Source organism: Pseudophryne corroboree, chromosome 2, assembly GCF_028390025.1.
Source record: "Pseudophryne corroboree isolate aPseCor3 chromosome 2, aPseCor3.hap2, whole genome shotgun sequence".
NCBI lineage: Eukaryota > Metazoa > Chordata > Amphibia > Anura > Myobatrachidae > Pseudophryne > Pseudophryne corroboree.
This window is the reverse complement of record NC_086445.1, coordinates 1,043,055,255-1,043,082,071: the sequence shown is the minus strand read 5'-3', so window position 1 is coordinate 1,043,082,071 and position 26,817 is coordinate 1,043,055,255. Positions and strand designations below refer to the sequence as shown.

The 26,817-nt window shown below is 46.9% G+C and overlaps 1 protein-coding gene across 9 annotated transcripts in view; it reads left to right on the top strand.

The window, feature by feature from the left end:
• The window catches only part of STXBP5L (syntaxin binding protein 5L), a 619,515-nt gene that overhangs the window by 309,634 nt on the left and 283,064 nt on the right, over positions 1 to 26,817 (top strand). For all 9 annotated transcript variants that reach the window (XM_063956843.1, XM_063956842.1, XM_063956846.1 and 6 more), the window contains 2 exons: positions 7,538 to 7,661; positions 8,560 to 8,638. In XM_063956843.1, coding sequence (XP_063812913.1) covers positions 7,538 to 7,661; positions 8,560 to 8,638 — 203 coding nt within the window. The remainder of the gene's footprint in view (positions 1 to 7,537; positions 7,662 to 8,559; positions 8,639 to 26,817) is intronic.

Here is a 26,817-nt window from a genome sequence, read left to right as displayed (position 1 = left end):
TGTCGCTGTGTGTGTGTGCGGTGTGTGTCGCTGTGTGTGTGGTGTGTGTCGCTGTGTGCGGTGTGTGTGGTGTGTGTGCGGTGTGTGTCGGTGTGTATGTGGTGTGTGTCGCTGTGTGTGCGGTGTGTGTGCGGTGTGTGTCGCTGTGTGTGCGGTGTGTGTCGCTGTGTGTGCGGTGTGTGCGGTGTGTGTCGCTGTGTGTGAGGTGTGTGTCGCTGTGTGTGCGGTGTGTGTCGGTGTGTGTGCGGTGTGTGTCGCTGTGTGTGCGGTGTGTGTCGCTGTGTGTGCGGTGTGTGTCGCTGTGTGTGTCGCTGTGTGTCGCTGTGTGTGCGGTGTGTGTCGCTGTGTGTGTGGTGTGTGTGCGGTGTGTGTCGCTGTTTGTGTGGTGTGTGTCGCTGTGTGTGCGGTGTGTCGCTGTGTGTGCGGTGTGTGTCGCTGTGTGTGCGGTGTGTGTCGCTGTGTGTGCGGTTTGTGTCGCTGTGTGTGCGGTGTGTGTCGCTGTGTGTGCGGTGTGTGTCGCTGTGTGTGCGGTTTGTGTCGCTGTGTGTGCGGTGTGTGTCGCTGTGTGTGTGCGGTGTGTGTCGCTGTGTGTGCGGTGTGTGTCGCTGTGTGTGCGGTGTGTGTCGCTGTGTGTGCGGTTTGTGTCGCTGTGTGTGCGGTGTGTGTCGCTGTGTGTGCGGTTTGTGTCGCTGTGTGTGCGGTATGTGTCGCTGTGTGTGCGGTTTGTGTCGCTGTGTGTGCGGTGTGTGTCGCTGTGTGTGTCGCTGTGTGTGCGGTTTGTGTCACTGTGTGTGCAGTGTGTGTCGCTGTGTGTGCGGTGTGTGTCGCTGTGTGTGCGGTGTGTGTCGGTGTGTGTCGCTGTGTGTGCGGTTTGTGTCGCGGTGTGTGTGCGGTGTGTGTCGCGGTGTGTGTCGCTGTGTGTGCGGTTTGTGTCGCTGTGTGTGCGGTGTGTGTGTGGTGTGTGTCGCTGTTTGTGTGGTGTGTCGCTGTGTGTGCGGTGTGTGTCTCAGTGTGTGCCGCTGTGTGTGCGGTGTGTGTCGCTGTTTGTGTGGTGTGTGTCGCGGTGTGTGTCGCTGTGTGTGCGGTGGGTGTCGCTGTGTGTGCGGTGAGTGTCGCTGTGTGTGCGGTGGGTGTCGCTGTGTGTGCGGTGTGTGTCGCTGTGTGTGTGGTGTGTGTCGCTGTGTGTGTGGTGTGTGTGTGGTGTGTGTCGCTGTGTGTGCGGTGTGTGTCGCTGTTTGTGTGTGCGGTGTGTGTCGCTGTGTGTGCGGTGTGTGTCGCTGTGTGTGCGGTGTGTGTCGCTGTGTGTGCGGTTTGTGTCGCTGTGTGTGCGGTGTGTGTCGCTGTGTGTGCGGTGTGTGTACGGTGTGTGTTGTGTGTGTACGGTGTGTGTCGCTGTGTGTGCGGTGTGTGTCGCTGTGTGTGTCGCTGTGTGTCGCTGTGTGTGCGGTGTGTGTCGCTGTGTGTGTGGTGTGTGTGCGGTGTGTGTCGCTGTTTGTGTGGTGTGTGTCGCTGTGTGTGCGGTGTGTCGCTGTGTGTGCGGTGTGTGTCGCTGTGTGTGCGGTGTGTGTCGCTGTGTGTGCGGTTTGTGTCGCTGTGTGTGCGGTGTGTGTCGCTGTGTGTGCGGTGTGTGTCGCTGTGTGTGCGGTTTGTGTCGCTGTGTGTGCGGTGTGTGTCGCTGTGTGTGTGCGGTGTGTGTCGCTGTGTGTGCGGTGTGTGTCGCTGTGTGTGCGGTGTGTGTCGCTGTGTGTGCGGTTTGTGTCGCTGTGTGTGCGGTGTGTGTCGCTGTGTGTGCGGTTTGTGTCGCTGTGTGTGCGGTATGTGTCGCTGTGTGTGCGGTTTGTGTCGCTGTGTGTGCGGTGTGTGTCGCTGTGTGTGTCGCTGTGTGTGCGGTTTGTGTCACTGTGTGTGCAGTGTGTGTCGCTGTGTGTGCGGTGTGTGTCGCTGTGTGTGCGGTGTGTGTCGGTGTGTGTCGCTGTGTGTGCGGTTTGTGTCGCGGTGTGTGTGCGGTGTGTGTCGCGGTGTGTGTCGCTGTGTGTGCGGTTTGTGTCGCTGTGTGTGCGGTGTGTGTGTGGTGTGTGTCGCTGTTTGTGTGGTGTGTCGCTGTGTGTGCGGTGTGTGTCTCAGTGTGTGCCGCTGTGTGTGCGGTGTGTGTCGCTGTTTGTGTGGTGTGTGTCGCGGTGTGTGTCGCTGTGTGTGCGGTGGGTGTCGCTGTGTGTGCGGTGAGTGTCGCTGTGTGTGCGGTGGGTGTCGCTGTGTGTGCGGTGTGTGTCGCTGTGTGTGTGGTGTGTGTCGCTGTGTGTGTGGTGTGTGTGTGGTGTGTGTCGCTGTGTGTGCGGTGTGTGTCGCTGTTTGTGTGTGCGGTGTGTGTCGCTGTGTGTGCGGTGTGTGTCGCTGTGTGTGCGGTGTGTGTCGCTGTGTGTGCGGTTTGTGTCGCTGTGTGTGCGGTGTGTGTCGCTGTGTGTGCGGTGTGTGTACGGTGTGTGTTGTGTGTGTACGGTGTGTGTCGCTGTGTGTGCGGTGTGTGTCGCTGTGTGTGCGGTGTGTGTCGCGGTTTGTGCGGTGGGTGTCGCTGTGTGTGCGGTGAGTGTCGCTGTGTGTGCGGTGGGTGTCGCTGTGTGTGCGGTGTGTGTCGCTGTGTGTGTGGTGTGTGTCGTGTGTGTCGCTGTGTGTGCGGTGTGTGTCGCTGTTTGTGTGTGCGGTGTGTGTCGCTGTGTGTGCGGTGTGTGTCGCTGTGTGTGCGGTGTGTGTCGCTGTGTGTGCGGTGTGTGTCGCTGTGTGTGCGGTGTGTGTAAGGTGTGTGTCGTGTGTGTACGGTGTGTGTCGCTGTGTGTGCGGTGTGTGTCGCTGTGTGTGCGGTGTGTGTCGCGGTTTGTGCGGTGTGTGTCGCTGTGTGTGCGGTGTGTGTACGGTGTGTGTACGGTGTGTGTCGCTGTGTATGCGGTGTGTGTCGCTGTGTGTGCGGTTTGTGTCGCTGTGTGTGCGGTGTGTGTCGCGGTATGTGCGGTGTGTGTCGCGGTGTGTGTCGCTGTGTGTGCGGTTTGTGTCGCTGTGTGTGCGGTGTGTGTCGCGGTGTGTGTCGCTGTGTGTGTGCGGTGTGTGTCGCTGTGTGTGCGGTGTGTGTCGCTGTGTGTGCGGTGTGTGTCGCTGTGTGTGCGGTTTGTGTCGCTGTGTGTGCGGTTTGTGTCGCTGTGTGTGCGGTTTGTGTCGCTGTGTGTGCGGTGTGTCGCTGTGTGTGCGGTTTGTGTCGCTGTGTGTGCGGTGTGTGTCGCTGTGTGTGTCGCTGTGTGTGCGGTTTGTGTCGCTGTGTGTGCGGTGTGTGTCGCTGTGTGTGCGGTGTGTCGCTGTGTGTGCGGTGTGTGTCGCTGTGTGTGCGGTGTGTGTCGCTGTGTGTGCGGTTTATGTCGCTGTGTGTCGCTGTGTGTGCGGTGTGTGTCGCTGTGTGTGTCGCTGTGTGTGTCGCTGTGTGTCGCTGTGTGTGTCGCTGTGTGTCCGGTGTGTGTCGCTGTGTGTGCGGTGTGTGTCGCTGTGTGTGCGGTGTGTGTCGCTGTGTGTGCGGTGTGTGTCGCTGTGTGTGCGGTGTGTGTCGCTGTGTGTGCGGTGTGTGTTGCTGTGTGTGCGGTTTATGTCGCTGTGTGTGCGGTGTGTGTCGCTGTGTGTGCGGTGTGTGTCGCTGTGTGTGTGGTGTGTGTGTCGCTGTGTGTGCGGTGTGTGTCGCTGTGTGTGCGGTGTGTGTCGCTGTGTGTGTGCGGTGTGTGTGGTGTGTGTGCGGTGTGTGTCGCTGTGTGTGTGGTGTGTGTGCGGTGTGTGTCGCTGTGTGTGTGGTGTGTGTGCGGTGTGTGTCGCTGTGTGTGCGGTGTGTGTCGCTGTGTGTGCGGTTTATGTCGCTGTGTGTGTGGTGTGTGTGCGGTGTGTGTCGCTGTGTGTGTGGTGTGTGTCGCTGTGTGTGCGGTTTATGTCGCTGTGTGTGTCGCTGTGTGTGCGGTGTGTGTCGCTGTGTGTGCGGTGTGTGTCGCTGTGTGTGTGGTGTGTGTGCGGTGTGTGTCGCGGTGTGTGTCGCTGTGTGTGTGGTGTGTGCGGTGTGTGTCGCTGTGTGTGTGGTGTGTGTGTGGTGTGTGTGCGGTGTGTGTCGCTGTGTGTGTGGTGTGTGTTGCTGTGTGTGCGGTGTGTCGCTGTGTGTCGCTGTGTGTGTGGTGTGTGTCGCTGTGTGTGTGGTGTGTGTCGGTGTGTGTGCGGTGTGTGTTGCTGTGTGTGCGGTGTGTGTTGCTGTGTGTGCGGTGTGTGTCGCTGTGTGTGCGGTGTGTGTCGCTGTGTGTGTCGCTGTGTGTGCGGTGTGTGTCGCTGTGTGTGTGGTGTGTGTCGCTGTGTGTGTGGTGTGTGTGCGGTGTGTGTCGCTGTCTGTGCGGTGTGTGTCGCTGTGTGTGCGGTGTGTGTCGCTGTGTGTGTCGGTGTGTGTCGCTGTGTGTGTGCGGTGTGTGTCGCTGTGTGTGCGGTGTGTGTCGGTGTGTGTGCGGTGTGTGTCGCTGTGTGTGCGGTGTGTGTCGCTGTGTGTGCGGTGTGTGTCGCTGTGTGTGTGGTGTGTGTCGCTGTGTGTGGTGTGTCGCTGTGTGTGCGGTGTGTGTCGCTGTGTGTGTCGATGTGTGTGTGGTGTGTGTCGCTGTGTGTGCGGTGTGTGTCGCTGTGTGTGGTGTGTGTGGTGTATGTGTCGCTGTGTGTGTGGTGTGTGTGCGGTGTGTGTCGCTGTGTGTGTGGTGTGTGTGCGGTGTGTGTCGCTGTGTGTGTCGCTGTGTGTGTGGTGTGTGTGCGGTGTGTGTCACTGTGTGTGTGGTGTGTGTTGCTGTGTGTGCGGTGTGTGTTGCGGTGTGTGTCGCTGTGTGTGCGGTGTGTGTCGCTGTGTGTGTGGTGTGTGTCGCTGTGTGTGCGGTGTGTGTCGCTGTGTGTGTGGTGTGTGTGCGGTGTGTGTTGCTGTGTGTGCGGTGTGTGTCGGTTTGTGTGCGGTGTGTGTGCGGTGTGTGTTGCGGTGTGTGTCGCTGTGTGTGCGTTGTGTGTCGATGTGTGTGCGGTGTGTGTCGCTGTGTGTGTGGTGTGTGTCGCTGTGTGTGCGGTGTGTGTCGCTGTGTGTGTGGTGTGTGTGCGGTGTGTGTCGCTGTGTGTGTGGTGTGTGTCGCTGTGTGCGGTGTGTGTGCTGTGTGTGTCGGTGTGTATGTGGTGTGTGTCGCTGTGTGTGTGTGCGGTGTGTGTCGCTGTGTGTGTGGTGTGTGTCGCTGTGTGCGGTGTGTGTGGTGTGTGTGCGGTGTGTGTCGGTGTGTATGTGGTGTGTGTTGCTGTGTGTGCGGTGTGTGTCGGTGTGTGTGCGGTGTGTGTCGGTGTGTGTGCGGTGTGTGTCGCTGTGTGTGCGGTGTGTGCGGTGTGTGTCGCTGTGTGTCGCTGTGTGTGCGGTGTGTGTCGCTGTGTGTGCGGTGTGTGTCGGTGTGTGTGCGGTGTGTGTCGGTGTGTGTCGCTGTGTGTGCGGTGTGTGTCGCTGTGTGTGTCGCTGTGTGTCGCTGTGTGTGCGGTGTGTGTCGCTGTGTGTGTGGTGTGTGTGCGGTGTGTGTCGCTGTTTGTGTGGTGTGTGTCGCTGTGTGTGCGGTGTGTGTCGCTGTGTGTGCGGTGTGTGTCGCTGTGTGTGCGGTGTGTGTCGGTGTGTGTGCGGTGTGTGTCGCTGTGTGTGCGGTGTGTGTCGCTGTGTGTGCGGTGTGTGTCGCTGTGTGTGTCGCTGTGTGTCGCTGTGTGTGCGGTGTGTGTCGCTGTGTGTGTGGTGTGTGTGCGGTGTGTGTCGCTGTTTGTGTGGTGTGTGTCGCTGTGTGTGCGGTGTGTGTCGCTGTGTGTGTGGTGTGTGTGCGGTGTGTGTCGCTGTGTGTGTGGTGTGTGTGCGGTGTGTGTTGCTGTGTGTGCGGTGTGTCGCTGTGTGTGCGGTGTGTGTCGCTGTGTGTGCGGTGTGTGTCGCTGTGTGTGTCGGTGTGTGTCGCTGTGTGTGTGGTGTGTGTGCGGTGTGTGTGGTGTGTGTCGCTGTGTGTGCGGTGTGTGTCGCTGTGTGTGCGGTGTGTGTGGTGTGTGTCGCTGTGTGTGCGGTGTGTGTCGCTGTGTGTGTCGCTGTGTGTGTGGTGTGTGTGGTGTGTGTGCGGTGTGTGTCGCTGTGTGTGTGGTGTGTGTGTGTGCGGTGTGTGTTGCGGTGTGTGTCGCTGTGTGTGCGGTGTGTGTCGCTGTGTGTGCGGTGTGTGTCGCTGTGTGTGTGGTGTGTGTCGCTGTGTGTGCGGTGTGTGTCGCTGTGTGTGTGGTGTGTGTGCGGTGTGTGTTGCTGTGTGTGTCGGTGTGTGTGCGGTGTGTGTTGCGGTGTGTGCGTTGTGTGTCGATGTGTGTGCGGTGTGTGTCGCTGTGTGTGTGGTGTGTGTCGCTGTGTGTGCGGTGTGTGTTGCTGTGTGTGCGGTGTGTGCGGTGTGTGTTGCGGTGTGTGTCGCTGTGTGTGCGTTGTGTGTCGATGTGTGTGCGGTGTGTGTCGCTGTGTGTGCGGTGTGTGTCGCTGTGTGTGCGGTGTGTGTCGCTGTGTGTGTGGTGTGTGTCGCTGTGTGTCGCTGTGTGTGCGGTGTGTGTCGCTGTGTGTGTGGTGTGTGTCGCTGTGTGCGGTGTGTGTCGGTGTGTATGTGGTGTGTGTCGCTGTGTGTGTGGTGTGTGTGCGGTGTGTGCGGTGTGTGTTGCTGTGTGTGCCGGTGTGTGTGCGGTGTGTGTCGCTGTGTGTCGCTGTGTGTGCGGTGTGTGTTGCTGTGTGTGCGGTGTGTGCGGTGTGTGTGCGGTGTGTGTCGCTGTGTGTGTGGTGTGTGTCGCTGTGTGTGCGGTATGTGTCGCTGTATGTGCGGTGTGTGTCGCTGTGTGTGCGGTGTGTGTCGCTGTGTGTGCGGTGTGTGTCGCTATGTGTGGTGTGTGTGCGGTCTGTGTCGCTGTGCACAATACACAGAGGACGCCGCAGTGACCGCAGTAGGAGTGCACGACATTGGTTCTGATGCGGATGCGGATGGAGTGGCGTCACATGCTTGGGAGCAGCGGTGATTGCGGTGTCTGGGGGTACGGCAGGATGCGTCTATTACATGCAGACCTCCTGTGTCCCAGGACAAAACATGGGATCACTGCGACCTCACTGGGAGGCTGCAGCACCTTACGGGGATGCGTAAGTCGCCCGTTGCAGAGTCCGGGCAATCTCAGTCCAACCACAGAGATACCTGGCCTCTTCCCTCCCCCTAAACGACGGCGACACATCTCCGCCTGGAGAAACAGAGGCTGTCACTGCCCCTTCCATCCCCCAAACGGCGTGACACTGTCAATCACTCACAGTCTGATGTTGGACTGCGGCTCCGCAGGACACATTCGCGCACGTTCAGAACAAGTCCTGATAATCAGTACTTTAGCACCTCCAGCCGCATCTGAGTGACCCCCATTGTACACTTCTGCTCTGTGTGTCTGTATATATAATGTATACATGGTTATGTCATGCCCTCTCTGTTCTCAGGCGATCCACTCTATAGGGTGGCACCACGAAGGCCGGCAGTTCATGTGCAGCCATTCTGACGGCAGCCTCTCGGTGTGGAATGTGAAGAACCCAGCCCGGCCCTTCCAGGTCACTACTCCCCATGGTGAGCGCGGCCCCCGGACGGGGCGCCTATATAATAATAAGCATTTAGCAGTAATGTTTATAGTTTTACGCTATGCCGATGTTTTCGCAATAGAGCGATTATCGGCAGACGGCGCTGCGATCGCACTGCGCGTGTGTAAAGGTGCCGCTGTTGCTCGGAGTGAGGATTTCTTTGCAGACTGAATGACAGGAAGGGGCCGTGTGGGGGGTAACGGGGAGTGGCGGCGAAAACACCGACCGCTCGTGGCAGTCCTTAACGTCCATTCAGGCCCGTAGGGATGGCAGATCTGGGGGTACCAGGGTTAAAGATTAAAATGTGTCCCTTAAATTAATGAAATGGTTTCCTGTGTTTTATTATTAATGAGTAACGGGTCTGTACTGCGTATGCGCCGGCACCGTAGTGCACCGGCGCATGCCAGACGGCCGAAGATCGTAGCATGGATGAGATCGCCTCTGCCTGATTGACAGGCAGAGGCGATCGCTGGGCGGGAGGGGGCGGAACGGCGGCGTTTGGCCGCCGTTTCGTGGGTGTGGTGCGGCCAATGCAGGCGTGGCCGGACCGAATGGGGGGGGGGGGGCGGGCCACAGCGGCTGCGTGACGTCACACGCAGCCGCTGCGGTCCAAGGAGTGAGGAGTAGCTCCCGCCAGCACGCTAAAGCTGCGCTGGCCGGGAGCTACTCTTGAAGTGCGGTGGGGGGGGGGGGGGGCGACACTGACATGTGGGGCGGACTAGTCCTGACCTGGGCGTCCCCCCGCATGTTTGAGTTCATGATCGTAGCTGTGCTAAATTTAGCAGAGCTACGATCAACTCGGAATGACCCCATAGTCACATTGAAGCTCCCCCCAAGGTGTATTACAGGAAGCTGATGGTAAATGACGTGTTTGTTGTCTTTTATAGGGAAAATTCAAAGGGATGGAAGAAAAGCGGAATCGTGTAAACCCATTCTGAAAGTTGAATACAGAACGTGTAAGAACAGGTAGGTGTGTGTTATCGGGGCCAGAACCTGAAACTGTCTCCTCTGTAGCAGCAGGCCAGGTTTGTCAGGCTGTGCTTTCTAGGTGGCCCTTGTAGATGTAACTAGAATAGTACACGGTTCTTAGATCGACCTTACTTTAGGTCGATACTCAATAGGTTGAACACTGTTGGTGCATTAAGTCAACACCTACAAAAGGGCGACATTTTCACAAAGATGATGACACCAAAAATAACAAAAAAACTCATGTCTACCTTTTTCCACGTCGACCTGCTGACCACGTCAACTGCTGACTACTGTCTGTCGACCAATAGTGGTCGACCTAATGAGTATTGACCTACTGTAAATAGGGTCTATCCAACAAACCTATTCCAACTAGAATATTACAATACATCGGAATGAACATGTATTTTATTCTCACAGTCACCTGTTATATAACGGGCGGAATGACTCACATAGGGCGAGAGCTAATTCTTTATAGTAGGGCTCTCTACACGCCCAGCGCTCACTCACTAAAGCGATATTATGGGCAGGCTTTCATTCATTTGCATATAAAGCCATAAAAATGTACATAATATCTCAATATCAGGGTTAGTATAATGGAATAAGGCAATTTACTGTAACAGCCACAAATACTTCTCTCTCTCTGATACGGTGGAATGTAAACATACAACGGTACAGGAGATTACGTTACTGAAACAGCTAAAAATTCAGATTTTGAGATATTGGGGTAAATGTAATAAAGTGTGAGAAGCCGGAGGCGCGGGACGCTGTGTGAGAATGCCCGTAACCAGGTTCTGAGCAGGTGAGGAAGGTATAACTGTCAGCGGAGGGGAGAGGTGAGGAAGATATGACTCTCAGCGGAGGGGACAGGTGAGGAAGGTATGACAGTCAGCGGAGGGGAGAGGTGAGGAAGGTATGACTGTCAGCGGAGGGGAGAGGTGAGTAAGGTATGACTGTCAGCGGAGGGGAGAGGTGAGTAAGGTATGACTTCAGCGGAGGGGAGAGGTGAGGAAGGTATGACTGTCAGCGGAGGGTAGAGGTGAGGGAGGTATGACTGTCAGCGGAGGGTAGAGGTGAAGGAGGTATGACTGTCAGCGGAGGGTAGAGGTGAAGGAGGTATGACTGTCAGCGGAGGGGAGAGGTGAGGAAGGTATGACTGTCAGCGGAGGGGAGAGGTGAGGGAGGTATGACTGTCAGCGGAGGGGAGAGGTGAGGGAGGTATGACTGTCAGCGGAGGGGAGAGGTGAGGAAGATATGACTGTCAGCGGAGGGGAGAGGTGAGGGAGGTAAGACTGTCAGCGGAGGGGAGAGGTGAGGGAGGTATGACTGTCAGCGGAGGGGAGAGGTGAGGGAGGTATGACTGTCAGCGGAGGGGAGAGGTGTGGAAGGTATGACGGTCAGCAGACGGTAGAGGTGAGGAAGGTATGACTGTCAGTAGACGGTAGAGTTGTGGAAGGTATGACTGTCAGTAGACGGTAGAGGTGTAGAAGGTATGACTGTCAGCGGAGGGGAGAGGTGTGGAAGGTATGATGGTCAGTAGACGGTAGAGGTGAGGAAGGTATGATGGTCAGTAGACGGTAGATGTGTGCTAGGTATGACGGTCAGCAAACAGATCCGGGTAGGTCGCAGCTGGGGTCATTTATCTAAAGACTGTACTGTAATCAGTAGTGAATGTGGTAAGCTATGTATCATTATTATATTCTCTGTGTGGGAATAAGTGACCTTTCTGTACAGTCACCTCCGTGTAACACACATCACACATCCAGTATTCTGCATTTTTAATGAAACCATTTGTCAGAAGATAAAAGATGACTGGTTCACACACAGTACAGATGTCATCTGACGTGGTATCGCTGGGGGCTCCTACATGGGCTGTAATCACACAACGACACACACTTCTGCCGGCTGTACATGACATACATCCCCCATACACAGAGGTGGCCACCTACACGTGACGTTGTCAGCCAGGCATCCACAGTGTATCACGGTGTTTCTGGCTGGCCCGTGGCAGCTGGAACACGATGCAGATACTATTAGTAATGATATGTGTGGGTACAGGGCACAGGGTGTGTATAACATACTGTATGTTACCCATCGCTCCCTCATCCTCTGGATGTGTAGACCAGACATGTACGCTCAGCACACACCGCTATTACATATAACTGCCTCAGTGATGAGAGAAGTGGCCTCGGTGTGCGCCATTTGTCGTTCACTTCAAAGGAGCAGGACTGGTTGCATGCCGCACGCTGCTTACAGAGATCAAACACATGAAAGCCTTGTTCTAGTACTAGCAGAGCTTTGTTGTGTAGAAACGGCTTCCATCTGATTCAACTCTTCTGAAGTAGCACTTTACCCCTGCTTCCATTCATTGCTCAGACTAACCCTGCTGTATGTATTACATACTCTATCCCTGCTGTGTGTATTACATACTCTAACCCTGCTGTATGTATTACATACTCTAACCCTGCTGTATGTATTACATAATCTATCCCTGCTGTATGTATTACATACTCTGACCCTGCTGTATGTATTACATACTCTAACCCTGCTGTATGTATTACATACTCTAACCCTGCTGTATGTATTACATACACTAACCCTGCTGTATGTATTACATACACTAACCCTGCTGTATGTATTACATACTCTGACCCTGCTGTATGTATTACATACTCTAACCCTGCTGTATGTATTACATACTCTGACCCTGCTGTATGTATTACATACTCTAACCCTGCTGTATGTATTACATACACTAACCCTGCTGTATGTATTACATACTCTAACCCTGCCGTGTGTATTACATACTCTGACCCTGCTGTATGTATTACATACTCTAACCCTGCTGTATGTATTACATAATCTAACCCTATTACATATTCTGACCCTGCTGTATGTATTACATACTCTGACCCTGCTGTATGTATTACATACTCTGACCCTGCTGTATGTATTACATACTCTAACCCTGCTGTATGTATTACATACTCTAACCCTGCTGTATGTATTACATACTCTAACCCTGCTGTATGTATTACATACTCTAACCCTGCTGTATGTATTACATACTCTAACCCTGCTGTGTGTATTACATACTCTGACCCTGCTGTATGTATTACATATAATAACCGTGCTGTATGTATTACATACTCAATCCCTGCTGTATGTATTACATACTCTGACCCTGCTGTATGTATTATATACTCTGACCCTGTTGTATGTATTACGTACTCTAACCCTGCTGTGTGTATTACATACTCTAACCCTGCTGTATGTATTACATACTCTGACCCTGCTGTATGTATTACATACTCTAACCCTGCTGTATGTATTACATACTCTGACCCTGCTATATGTATTACATACTCTGACCCTGCTGTATGTATTACACACTCTAACCCTGCTGTATGTATTACATACACTAACCCTGCTGTATGTATTACATACTCTAACCCTGCTGTGTGATTACATACTCTGACCCTGCTGTATGTATTACATATAATAACCCTGCTGTATGTATTACATACTCTAACCATGCTGTATGTATTACATACTCTAACCCTGCTGTATGTATTACATTCTCTGACCCTGCCGTATGTATTACATACTCTGACCCTGCTGTATGTATTACATACACTAACCCTGCTGTATGTATTACATACTCTAACCTTGCTGTATGTATTACATACTCTGACCCTGCTATATGTATTACATACTCTGACCCTGCTGTATGTATTACATACTCTAACCCTGCTGTATGTATTACATACTCTGACCCTGCTGTATGTATTACATAATCTAACCCTGCTGTGTGTATTACATACTCTGACCCTGCTGTATGTATTACATATAATAACCCTGCTGTATGTATTACATACTCTAACCCTGCTGTATGTATTACATATTCTGACCCTGCTGAATGTATTACATACTCTGACCCTGCTGTATGTATTACATACTCTAACCCTGCTGTATGTATTACATACTCTAACCTTGCTGTATGTATTACATACTCTGACCCTGCTATATGTATTACATACTCTGACCCTGCTGTATGTATTACATACTCTAACCCTGCTGTATGTATTACATACTCTGACCCTGCTGTATGTATTACATAATCTAACCCTGCTGTGTGTATTACATACTCTGACCCTGCTGTATGTATTACATATAATAACCCTGCTGTATGTATTACATACTCTAACCCTGCTGTATGTATTACATATTCTGACCCTGCTGTATGTATTACATACTCTGACCCTGCTGTATGTATTACATACTCTAACCCTGCTGTATGTATTACATACTCTAACCCTGCTGTATGTATTACATACTCTAACCCTGCTGTATGTATTACATACACTAACCCTGCTGTGTGTATTACATACTCTGACCCTGCTGTATGTATTACATACTCTAACCCTGCTGTGTGTATTACATACTCTAACCCTGCTGTGTGTATTACATACTCTGACCCTGCTCTATGTATTATATACTCTAACCCTGCTGTATGTATTACATACTCTGACCCTGCTGTATGTATTACATAATCTAACCCTGCTGTGTGTATTACATACTCTGACCCTGCTGTATGTATTACATATAATAACCCTGCTGTATGTATTACATACTCTAACCCTGCTGTATGTATTACATATTCTGACCCTGCTGTATGTATTACATACTCTGACCCTGCTGTATGTATTACATACTCTAACCCTGCTGTATGTATTACATACTCTAACCCTGCTGTATGTATTACATACTCTAACCCTGCTGTATGTATTACATACTCTAACCCTGCTGTATGTATTACATACTCTAACCCTGCTGTGTGTATTACATACTCTGACCCTGCTGTATGTATTACATATAATAACCGTGCTGTATGTATTACATACTCAATCCCTGCTGTATGTATTACATACTCTGACCCTGCTGTATGTATTATATACTCTGACCCTGCTGTATGTATTACATAATCTAACCCTATTACATATTCTGACCCTGCTGTATGTATTACATACTCTGACCCTGCTGTATGTATTACATACTCTGACCCTGCTGTATGTATTACATACTCTAACCCTGCTGTGTGTATTACATACTCTAACCCTGCTGTATGTATTACATACTCTGACCCTGCTGTATGTATTACATACTCTAACCCTGCTGTATGTATTACATACTCTGACCCTGCTATATGTATTACATACTCTGACCCTGCTGTATGTATTACACACTCTAACCCTGCTGTATGTATTACATACACTAACCCTGCTGTATGTATTACATACTCTAACCCTGCTGTGTGATTACATACTCTGACCCTGCTGTATGTATTACATATAATAACCCTGCTGTATGTATTACATACTCTAACCATGCTGTATGTATTACATACTCTAACCCTGCTGTATGTATTACATTCTCTGACCCTGCCGTATGTATTACATACTCTGACCCTGCTGTATGTATTACATACACTAACCCTGCTGTATGTATTACATACTCTAACCTTGCTGTATGTATTACATACTCTGACCCTGCTATATGTATTACATACTCTGACCCTGCTGTATGTATTACATACTCTAACCCTGCTGTATGTATTACATACTCTGACCCTGCTGTATGTATTACATAATCTAACCCTGCTGTGTGTATTACATACTCTGACCCTGCTGTATGTATTACATATAATAACCCTGCTGTATGTATTACATACTCTAACCCTGCTGTATGTATTACATATTCTGACCCTGCTGAATGTATTACATACTCTGACCCTGCTGTATGTATTACATACTCTAACCCTGCTGTATGTATTACATACTCTAACCTTGCTGTATGTATTACATACTCTGACCCTGCTATATGTATTACATACTCTGACCCTGCTGTATGTATTACATACTCTAACCCTGCTGTATGTATTACATACTCTGACCCTGCTGTATGTATTACATAATCTAACCCTGCTGTGTGTATTACATACTCTGACCCTGCTGTATGTATTACATATAATAACCCTGCTGTATGTATTACATACTCTAACCCTGCTGTATGTATTACATATTCTGACCCTGCTGTATGTATTACATACTCTGACCCTGCTGTATGTATTACATACTCTAACCCTGCTGTATGTATTACATACTCTAACCCTGCTGTATGTATTACATACTCTAACCCTGCTGTATGTATTACATACACTAACCCTGCTGTGTGTATTACATACTCTGACCCTGCTGTATGTATTACATACTCTAACCCTGCTGTGTGTATTACATACTCTAACCCTGCTGTGTGTATTACATACTCTGACCCTGCTCTATGTATTATATACTCTAACCCTGCTGTATGTATTACATACTCTGACCCTGCTGTATGTATTACATAATCTAACCCTGCTGTGTGTATTACATACTCTGACCCTGCTGTATGTATTACATATAATAACCCTGCTGTATGTATTACATACTCTAACCCTGCTGTATGTATTACATATTCTGACCCTGCTGTATGTATTACATACTCTGACCCTGCTGTATGTATTACATACTCTAACCCTGCTGTATGTATTACATACTCTAACCCTGCTGTATGTATTACATACTCTAACCCTGCTGTATGTATTACATACACTAACCCTGCTGTGTGTATTACATATAATATAACCCTGCTGTATGTATTACATACTCTAACCCTGCTGTATGTATTACATACTCTAACCCTGCTGTATGTATTACATACTCTAACCCTGCTGTGTGTATTACATACTCTGACCCTGCTGTATGTATTACATATAATAACCCTGCTGTATGTATTACATATAATAACCCTGCTGTATGTATTACATACTCTGACCCTGCTGTATGTATTACATACTCTGACCCTGCTGTATGTATTACATACTCTAACCCTGCTGTATGTATTACATACTCTGACCCTGCTATATGTATTACATACTCTGACCCTGCTGTATGTATTACATACTCTGACCCTGCTGTATGTATTACATACTCTAACCCTGCTGTATGTATTACATACACTAACCCTGCTGCATGTATTACATACTCTAACCCTGCTGTATGTATTACATACTCTAACCCTGCTGTATGTATTACATACTCTAACCCTGCTGTATGTATTACATACACTAACCCTGCTGTATGTATTACATACTCTAACCCTGCTGTGTGTATTACATACTCTGACCCTGCTGTATGTATTACATACTCTAACCCTGCTGTGTGTATTACATACTCTAACCCTGCTGTGTGTATTACATACTCTGACCCTGCTGTATGTATTACATATAATAACCCTGCTGTATGTATTACATACTCTAACCCTGCTGTATGTATTACATACTCTAACCCTGCTGTATGTATTACATTCTCTGACCCTGCTGTATGTATTACATACTCTAACCCTGCTGTATGTATTACATACACTAACCCTGCTGTATGTATTACATACTCTAACCCTGCTGTGTGTATTACATACTCTGACCCTGCTGTATGTATTACATATAATATAACCCTGCTGTATGTATTACATACTCTAACCCTGCTGTATGTATTACATACTCTAACCCTGCTGTATGTATTACATACTCTGACCCTGCTGTATGTATTACATACACTAACCCTGCTGTATGTATTACATACACTAACCCTGCTGTATGTATTACATACTCTGACCCTGCTGTATGTATTACATACACTAACCCTGCTGTATGTATTACATACTCTAACCCTGCTGTATGTATTACATACTCTAACCCTGCTGTATGTATTACATACACTAACCCTGCTGTATGTATTACATACACTAACCCTGCTGTATGTATTACATACTCTGACCCTGCTGTATGTATTACATACACTAACCCTGCTGTATGTATTACATACTCTAACCCTGCTGTATGTATTACATACTCTGACCCTGCTGTATGTATTACATACACTAACCCTGGTGTATGTATTACATACTCTGACCCTGCTGTATGTATTACATACACTAACCCTGCTGTATGTATTACATACTCTAACCCTGCTGTATGTATTACATACTCTGACCCTGCTGTATGTATTACATACACTAACCCTGGTGTATGTATTACATACTCTGACCCTGCTGTATGTATTACATACACTAACCCTGCTGTATGTATTACATACTCTGACCCTGCTGTATGTATTACATATAATAACCCTGCTGTATGTATTACATACTCTGACCCTGCTGTATGTATTACATACTCTAACCCTGCTGTATGTATTACATGCTCTAACCCTGCTTTACATACTCTATCCCTGCTGTGTGTATTACATACTCTGACCCTGCTGTATGTATTACATACTCTAACCCTGCTTTACATACTCTAACCCTGCTGTATGTATTACATACTCTGACCCTGCTGTATGTATTGCATACTCTAATCCTGCTCTATGTATTACATACTCTAACCCTGCTGTATGTATTGCATACTCTAACCCTGCTGTATGTATTACATACTCTGACCCTGCTGGGTGTATTACATACTCTAACCCTGCTGTATGTATTGCATACTCTAACCCTGCTGTATGTATTACATACTCTGACCCTGCTGTATGTATTACATACTCTGACCCTGCTGTGTGTATTACATACTCTAACCCTGCTGTATGTATTACATACTCTGACCCTGCTGTATGTATTACATACTCTGACCCTGCTGTATGTATTACATACTCTAACCCTGCTTTACATACTCTATCCCTGCTGTATGTATTACATACTCTAACCCTGCTGTATGTATTACATACACTAACCCTGCTGTATGTATTACATACTCTAACCCTGCTGTGTGTATTACATACTCTGACCCTGCTGTATGTATTACATACACTAACCCTGCTGTATGTATTACATACTCTAACCCTGCTGTATGTATTACATACACTAACCCTGCTGTATGTATTACATACTCTAACCCTGCTGTATGTATTACATACTCTAACCCTGCTGTATGTATTACATACTCTATCCCTGCTGTATGTATTACATACTCTATCCCTGCTGTGTGTATTACATACTCTAACCCTGCTGTATGTATTACATACTCTAACCCTGCTGTATGTATTACATACTCTGACCCTGCTGTATATATTACATACTCTGACCCTGCTGTATGTATTACATACTCTGACCCTGCTGTATGTATTACATACTCTGACCCTGCTGTATGTATTACATACACTAACCCTGCTGTATGTATTACATACTCTGACCCTGCTGTATGTATTACATTCTCTGACCCTGCTGTATGTATTACATAATCTAACCCTGCTGTGTGTATTACATACTCTGACCCTGCTGTATGTATTACATACTCTGACCCTGCTGTATGTATTACATATAGTAACCCTGCTGTATGTATTACATACTCTAACCCTGCTGTATGTATTACATATTCTGACCCTGCTGTATGTATTACATATAGTAACCCTGCTGTATGTATTACATACTCTAACCCTGCTGTATGTATTACATATTCTGACCCTGCTGTATGTATTACATACTCTGACCCTGCTGTATGTATTACATACTCTAACCCTGCTGTATGTATTACATACTCTAACCCTGCTGTGTGTATTACATACTCTGACCCTGCTGTATGTATTACATATAATAACCCTGCTGTATGTATTACATACTCTAACCCTGCTGTATGTATTACATACTCTGACCCTGCTGTATGTATTACATACTCTGACCCTGCTGTATGTATTACATACTCTAACCCTGCTGTATGTATTACATACTCTGACCCTGCTATATGTATTACATACTCTGACCCTGCTGTGTGTATTACATACTCTAACCCTGCTGTATGTATTACATACTCTAACCCTGCTGTATGTATTACATACTCTGACCCTGCTGTATATATTACATACTCTGACCCTGCTGTATGTATTACATACTCTGACCCTGCTGTATGTATTACATACTCTAACCCTGCTGTGTGTATTACATACTCTAACCCTGCTGTATGTATTACATTCTCTGACCCTGCTGTATGTATTACATAATCTAACCCTGCTGTATGTATTACATATAATAACCCTGCTGTATGTATTACATACTCTAACCCTGCTGTATGTATTACATACTCTGACCCTGCTGTATGTATTACATACTCTGACCCTGCTGTATGTATTACATACTCTAACCCTGCTGTATGTATTACATACTCTGACCCTGCTATATGTATTACATACTCTGACCCTGCTGTATGTATTACATACTCTAACCCTGCTGTATGTATTACATACACTAACCCTGCTGTATGTATTACATACTCTAACCCTGCTGTATGTATTACATACTCTAACCCTGCTGTATGTATTACATACTCTAACCCTGCTGTATGTATTACATACACTAACCCTGCTGTATGTATTACATACTCTAACCCTGCTGTGTGTATTACATACTCTGACCCTGCTGTATGTATTACATACTCTAACCCTGCTGTGTGTATTACATACTCTAACCCTGCTGTGTGTATTACATACTCTGACCCTGCTGTATGTATTACATATAATAACCCTGCTGTATGTATTACATACTCTAACCCTGCTGTATGTATTACATTCTCTGACCCTGCTGTATGTATTACATACTCTAACCCTGCTGTATGTATTACATACACTAACCCTGCTGTATGTATTACATACTCTAACCCTGCTGTGTGTATTACATACTCTGACCCTGCTGTATGTATTACATATAATATAACCCTGCTGTATGTATTACATACTCTAACCCTGCTGTATGTATTACATACTCTAACCCTGCTGTATGTATTACATACTCTGACCCTGCTGTATGTATTACATACACTAACCCTGCTGTATGTATTACATACACTAACCCTGCTGTATGTATTACATACTCTGACCCTGCTGTATGTATTACATACACTAACCCTGCTGTATGTATTACATACTCTAACCCTGCTGTATGTATTACATACTCTAACCCTGCTGTATGTATTACATACACTAACCCTGCTGTATGTATTACATACACTAACCCTGCTGTATGTATTACATACTCTGACCCTGCTGTATGTATTACATACACTAACCCTGCTGTATGTATTACATACTCTAACCCTGCTGTATGTATTACATACTCTGACCCTGCTGTATGTATTACATACACTAACCCTGGTGTATGTATTACATACTCTGACCCTGCTGTATGTATTACATACACTAACCCTGCTGTATGTATTACATACTCTAACCCTGCTGTATGTATTACATACTCTGACCCTGCTGTATGTATTACATACACTAACCCTGGTGTATGTATTACATACTCTGACCCTGCTGTATGTATTACATACACTAACCCTGCTGTATGTATTACATACTCTGACCCTGCTGTATGTATTACATATAATAACCCTGCTGTATGTATTACATACTCTGACCCTGCTGTATGTATTACATACTCTAACCCTGCTGTATGTATTACATACTCTAACCCTGCTTTACATACTCTATCCCTGCTGTGTGTATTACATACTCTGACCCTGCTGTATGTATTGCATACTCTAACCCTGCTGTATGTATTACATACTCTAACCCTGCTTTACATACTCTAACCCTGCTGTATGTATTACATACTCTGACCCTGCTGTATGTATTGCATACTCTAATCCTGCTGTATGTATTACATACTCTAACCCTGCTGTATGTATTGCATACTCTAACCCTGCTGTATGTATTACATACTCTGACCCTGCTGGGTGTATTACATACTCTAACCCTGCTGTATGTATTACATACTCTGACCCTGCTGTATGTATTACATACTCTGACCCTGCTGTATGTATTACATACTCTAACCCTGCTTTACATACTCTATCCCTGCTGTATGTATTACATACTCTAACCCTGCTGTATGTATTACATACACTAACCCTGCTGTATGTATTACATACTCTAACCCTGCTGTGTGTATTACATACTCTGACCCTGCTGTATGTATTACATACACTAACCCTGCTGTATGTATTACATACTCTAACCCTGCTGTATGTATTACATACACTAACCCTGCTGTATGTATTACATACTCTAACCCTGCTGTATGTATTACATACTCTAACCCTGCTGTATGTATTACATACTCTATCCCTGCTGTATGTATTACATACTCTATCCCTGCTGTGTGTATTACATACTCTAACCCTGCTGTATGTATTACATACTCTAACCCTGCTGTATGTATTACATACTCTGACCCTGCTGTATATATTACATACTCTGACCCTGCTGTATGTATTACATTCTCTGACCCTGCTGTATGTATTACATAATCTAACCCTGCTGTGTGTATTACATACTCTGACCCTGCTGTATGTATTACATACTCTGACCCTGCTGTATGTATTACATATAGTAACCCTGCTGTATGTATTACATACTCTAACCCTGCTGTATGTATTACATATTCTGACCCTGCTGTATGTATTACATACTCTGACCCTGCTGTATGTATTACATACTCTAACCCTGCTGTATGTATTACATACTCTAACCCTGCTGTGTGTATTACATACTCTGACCCTGCTGTATGTATTACATACTCTGACCCTGCTGTATGTATTACATACTCTAACCCTGCTGTATGTATTACATACTCTAACCCTGCTGTATGTATTACATACTCTAACCCTGCTGTATGTATTACATTCTCTGACCCTGCTGTATGTATTACATACTCTAACCCTGCTGTATGTATTACATACACTAACCCTGCTGTATGTATTACATACTCTAACCCTGCTGTATGTATTACATACACTAACCCTGCTGTATGTATTACATACTCTAACCCTGCTGTGTGTATTACATACTCTGACCCTGCTGTATGTATTACATATAATATAACCCTGCTGTATGTATTACATACTCTAACCCTGCTGTATGTATTACATACTCTGACCCTGCTATATGTATTACATACTCTGACCCTGCTGTATGTATTACATACTCTAACCCTGCTGTATGTATTACATACTCTGACCCTGCTGTATGTATTACATACTCTGACCCTGCTGTATGTATTACATACTCTAACCCTGCTGTATGTATTACATACTCTAACCCTGCTGTATGTATTACATACTCTAACCCTGCTGTATGTATTACATTCTCTGACCCTGCTGTATGTATTACATACTCTAACCCTGCTGTATGTATTACATACACTAACCCTGCTGTATGTATTACATACTCTAACCCTGCTGTGTGTATTACATACTCTGACCCTGCTGTATGTATTACATATAATATAACCCTGCTGTATGTATTACATACTCTAACCCTGCTGTATGTATTACATACTCTAACCCTGCTGTATGTATTACATACTCTAACCCTGCTGTATGTATTACATACTCTGACCCTGCTGTATGTATTACATACACTAACCCTGCTGTATGTATTACATACTCTGACCCTGCTGTATGTATTACATACACTAACCCTGCTGTATGTATTACATACTCTAACCCTGCTGTATGTATTACATACTCTAACCCTGCTGTATGTATTACATACACTAACCCTGCTGTATGTATTACATACACTAACCCTGCTGTATGTATTACATACTCTGACCCTGCTGTATGTATTACATACACTAACCCTGCTGTATGTATTACATACTCTAACCCTGCTGTGTGTATTACATACTCTGACCCTGCTGTATGTATTACATATAATATAACCCTGCTGTATGTATTACATACTCTAACCCTGCTGTATGTATTACATACTCTAACCCTGCTGTATGTATTACATACTCTGACCCTGCTGTATGTATTACATACACTAACCCTGCTGTATGTATTACATACTCTGACCCTGCTGTATGTATTACATACTCTGACCCTGCTGTATGTATTACATACTCTGACCCTGCTGTATGTATTACATACTCTGACCCTGCTGTATGTATTACATATAATAACCCTGCTGTATGTATTACATACTCTGACCCTGCTGTATGTATTACATACTCTAACCCTGCTGTATGTATTACATACTCTGACCCTGCTATATGTATTACATACTCTAACCCTGCTGTATGTATTACATACACTAACCCTGCTGTATGTATTACATAATCTAACCCTATTACATACTCTGACCCTGCTGTATGTATTACATACTCTAACCCTGCTGTATGTATTACATACTCTAACCCTGCTGTATGTATTACATACTCTTACCCTGCTGTATGTATTACATTCTCTGACCCTGCTGTATGTATTACATACTCTAACCCTGCTGTATGTATTACATACACTAACCCTGCTGTATGTATTACATACTCTAACCCTGCTGTGTGTATTACATACTCTGACCCTGCTGTATGTATTACATATAATATAACCCTGCTGTATGTATTACATACTCTAACCCTGCTGTATGTATTACATACTCTGACCCTGCTATATGTATTACATACTCTGACCCTGCTGTATGTATTACATACTCTAACCCTGCTGTATGTATTACATACTCTGACCCTGCTGTATGTATTACATACTCTGACCCTGCTGTATGTATTACATACTCTAACCCTGCTGTATGTATTACATACTCCCCTGCTGTATGTATTACATACTCTAACCCTGCTGTATGTATTACATACTCTAACCCTGCTGTGTGTATTACATACTCTGACCCTGCTGTATGTATTACATATAATAACCGTGCTGTATGTATTACATACTCAATCCCGGCTGTATGTATTACATACTCTGACCCTGCTGTATGTATTATATACTCTGACCCTGTTGTATGTATTACGTACTCTAACCCTGCTGTGTGTATTACATACTCTAACCCTGCTGTATGTATTACATACTCTGACCCTGCTGTATGTATTACATACTCTAACCCTGCTGTATGTATTACATACTCTGACCCTGCTATATGTATTACATACTCTGACCCTGCTGTATGTATTACACACTCTAACCCTGCTGTATGTATTACATACACTAACCCTGCTGTATGTATTACATACTCTAACCCTGCTGTGTGATTACATACTCTGACCCTGCTGTATGTATTACATATAATAACCCTGCTGTATGTATTACATACTCTAACCATGCTGTATGTATTACATACTCTAACCCTGCTGTATGTATTACATTCTCTGACCCTGCCGTATGTATTACATACTCTGACCCTGCTGTATGTATTACATACACTAACCCTGCTGTATGTATTACATACTCTAACCTTGCTGTATGTATTACATATAATAACCCTGCTGTATGTATTACATACTCTAACCCTATTACATACTCTGACCCTGCTGTATGTATTACATACACTAACCCTGCTGTATGTATTACATACTCTAACCCTGCTGTATGTATTACATACTCTGACCCTGCTGTATGTATTACATACTCTGACCCTGCTGTATGTATTACATACTCTGACCCTGCTGTATGTGTCTGGAGGGTCAATCCGAGTTGAATGACCCCCCCCCCCCCCCACCCCCCCACCCCATGAACATATAACTCTTATCACTGCATTCTGAACTACTTCTGAATATTAACTGTTCACAACTTGGTGATGAGAATAATGCATTGCATATTGCAGAGAGGTTAGCATGTAATATTATAGTGATTAATGCCGGCCCAGACACAGATCGCATCATTCATATAACAGTCTTTTATGTATGATTCATGTGTCGTCTACTAATCACTGATACAGCAGACTTCACCGTCCCCTGCGCCGCCAGCCCATACATATCATTTATCCTGTCATAGCTTCCCAATCTACTAATCATTGTTCCATGCGTTACGGCGGGGGATGATCTGCACACGCTGTGTAGACCGCAGCATGCTTTATAGCCGGCAGTCACAGGCCTTCATTTTCTTTACATAACACTCTCATTTTTATTAAACACCTTCATAATAGGGATATAATACAACAAATCAATGTTACAAAGTGGGCGACAAAGATCAGCTAAGGTCATACACACGCCACAGCGCCAAACTACAAAGCATTAAACGTGTTCCTAAAAAACACTTCTCGCTCGTTAGCTGCATTCGTTCGCTGTGCAGCGATGAGGCAAAAAAACGGCACTTCTGCGCATGCGTATGTGGCGCAATGCTCACGCGCGAAGTACTATTACAATGAACGATGTAGTTTCACACAGGGTCTAGCGATGCTTTTCAGTCGCACTGCTGGCCGCAGAGTGATTGACAGGAAGTGGGCGTTTCTGGGTGTCAACTGACCGTTTTCAGGGAGTGTTCGAAAAAAACGCAGGCGTGCCAGGAAAAACGCAGGCGTGGCTGGCCGAACGCAGGGCGTGTTTATGACGTCAAAACAGGAACTGAACAGTCTGAAGTGATCGCAAGCGCTGAGTAGGTTTTGAGATACTTTAAAACTGCACAAAAAAACTTTGCCGCCGCTCTGCGATCCTTTCATTCGCACTTCTGCTCAGCTAAAATACACTCCCAGTGGGAGGCGGCATAGCGTTTGCACGGCTGCTAAAAACTGCTAGCGAGCGATCAAATCGGAATGACCACCACTGTCTCTCCTCTGTGTCACCCCTGTCTGTCTATCCCTCCTCTATAGAGTGTAATCTCTCATCCTAACCCACTGCTCTATGGGCCTAATTCAGATCTGTTCGCTCGCTAGCGTTTTTCGCTGTGCAGCGATCAGGTAACTACTGCGCATGCGTATGCACCACAATGCGCAGGCACGTCGTACTTGTACAAAGCGGATCGTTGCTGTGCACTGGTTCTAGCGAAGAATCCATGCACACAGCTGAACGCAAGGAGAATGACAGGAAGAGGGTGTTTGTGGGTGGCAACTGACCGTTTTCTGGGAGTGTTTGGAAAAACACAGGCGTGTCGAGGCGTTTGCAGGGCGGGTGTCTGACGTTAATTCCGGGCTCGAATAGGCTGAAGTGATCGCAGCGGCTGGGTAAGTTCTGAGCCACTCAGAAACTGCACAAGCTGTTTTTGTACTGCTCGGCTGCACATGCGATTGCACACTTGTTAAGCTAAAACACACTCCCCTATAGGCGGCGACTATCTGTTCACAGCACTGCAAAAATAGCTAGCGAGCGAACAGATCTGAATTAGGGCCAATGCTCCTCACTGTCTCCCCTCTGTGTCACTCCTGTCTGTCTGCCCCTACCCATAGAGTGTAAGCTCTCATCCTAACCCATCGCTCTATGTCCCTCATTCCGAGTTGTTCGCTCGCTAGCTGCTTTTAGCAGCATTGCACACGCTAGGCCGCCGCCCTCTGGGAGTGTATCTTAGCTTAGCAGAATAGCGAACGAAAGATGAGCAGAACTGCTACTAAATAATTCCCTGCAGTTTCTGAGTAGCTGCAGACCTACTTACAGATTGCGATCACTCAGTCCGTTTAGTTCCTGGTTTGACGTCACAAACACGCCCTGCGTTCGGCCAGCCACTCCCCCGTTACTCCAGACACTCCTGCATTTTTAGCTGTCATGCCTGCGTTTTGTAGCACACTCCCTGAAAACGGCCAGTTTCCGCCGAGAAACACCCACTTCCTGTTAATCACACTCCGATCACTCGAGCGACTGAAAAACGTTGCTCGAGCTTGTGTAAATCTACAAAGTTTTGTGTGAAAGTACTTAGCGCATGCGCGCTGCGTACCATGCGCTTGCGCAGATTTGCCGTTTTTTCACTTGATCTCTGCGCTGCTAGAATCGGCAGCGAGCTAACAACTCGGAATGACCACCTATGCTCCTCACTCACTGTCTCTCCTCTGTGTCACCCCTGTCTGTCTGCCCCTCCCCTATAGAGTGTAAGCTCTCCTCCTAACCCACCGCTCTATACTCCTCGCTCACTGTCTCTCCTCTGTGTCACCCCTGTCTGTCTGTCCCTCCCTTATAGAGTGTAAGCTCTCATCCTAACCCACCGCTCTATGCTCCTTACTCACTGTCTCTCCTCTGTGTCACCCCTGTCTGTCTGCCCCTCCCCTATAGAGTGTAAGCTCTCCTCCTAACCCACCGCTCTATACTCCTCGCTCACTGTCTCTCCTCTGTGTCACCCCTGTCTGTCTGTCCCTCCCTTATAGAGTGTAAGCTCT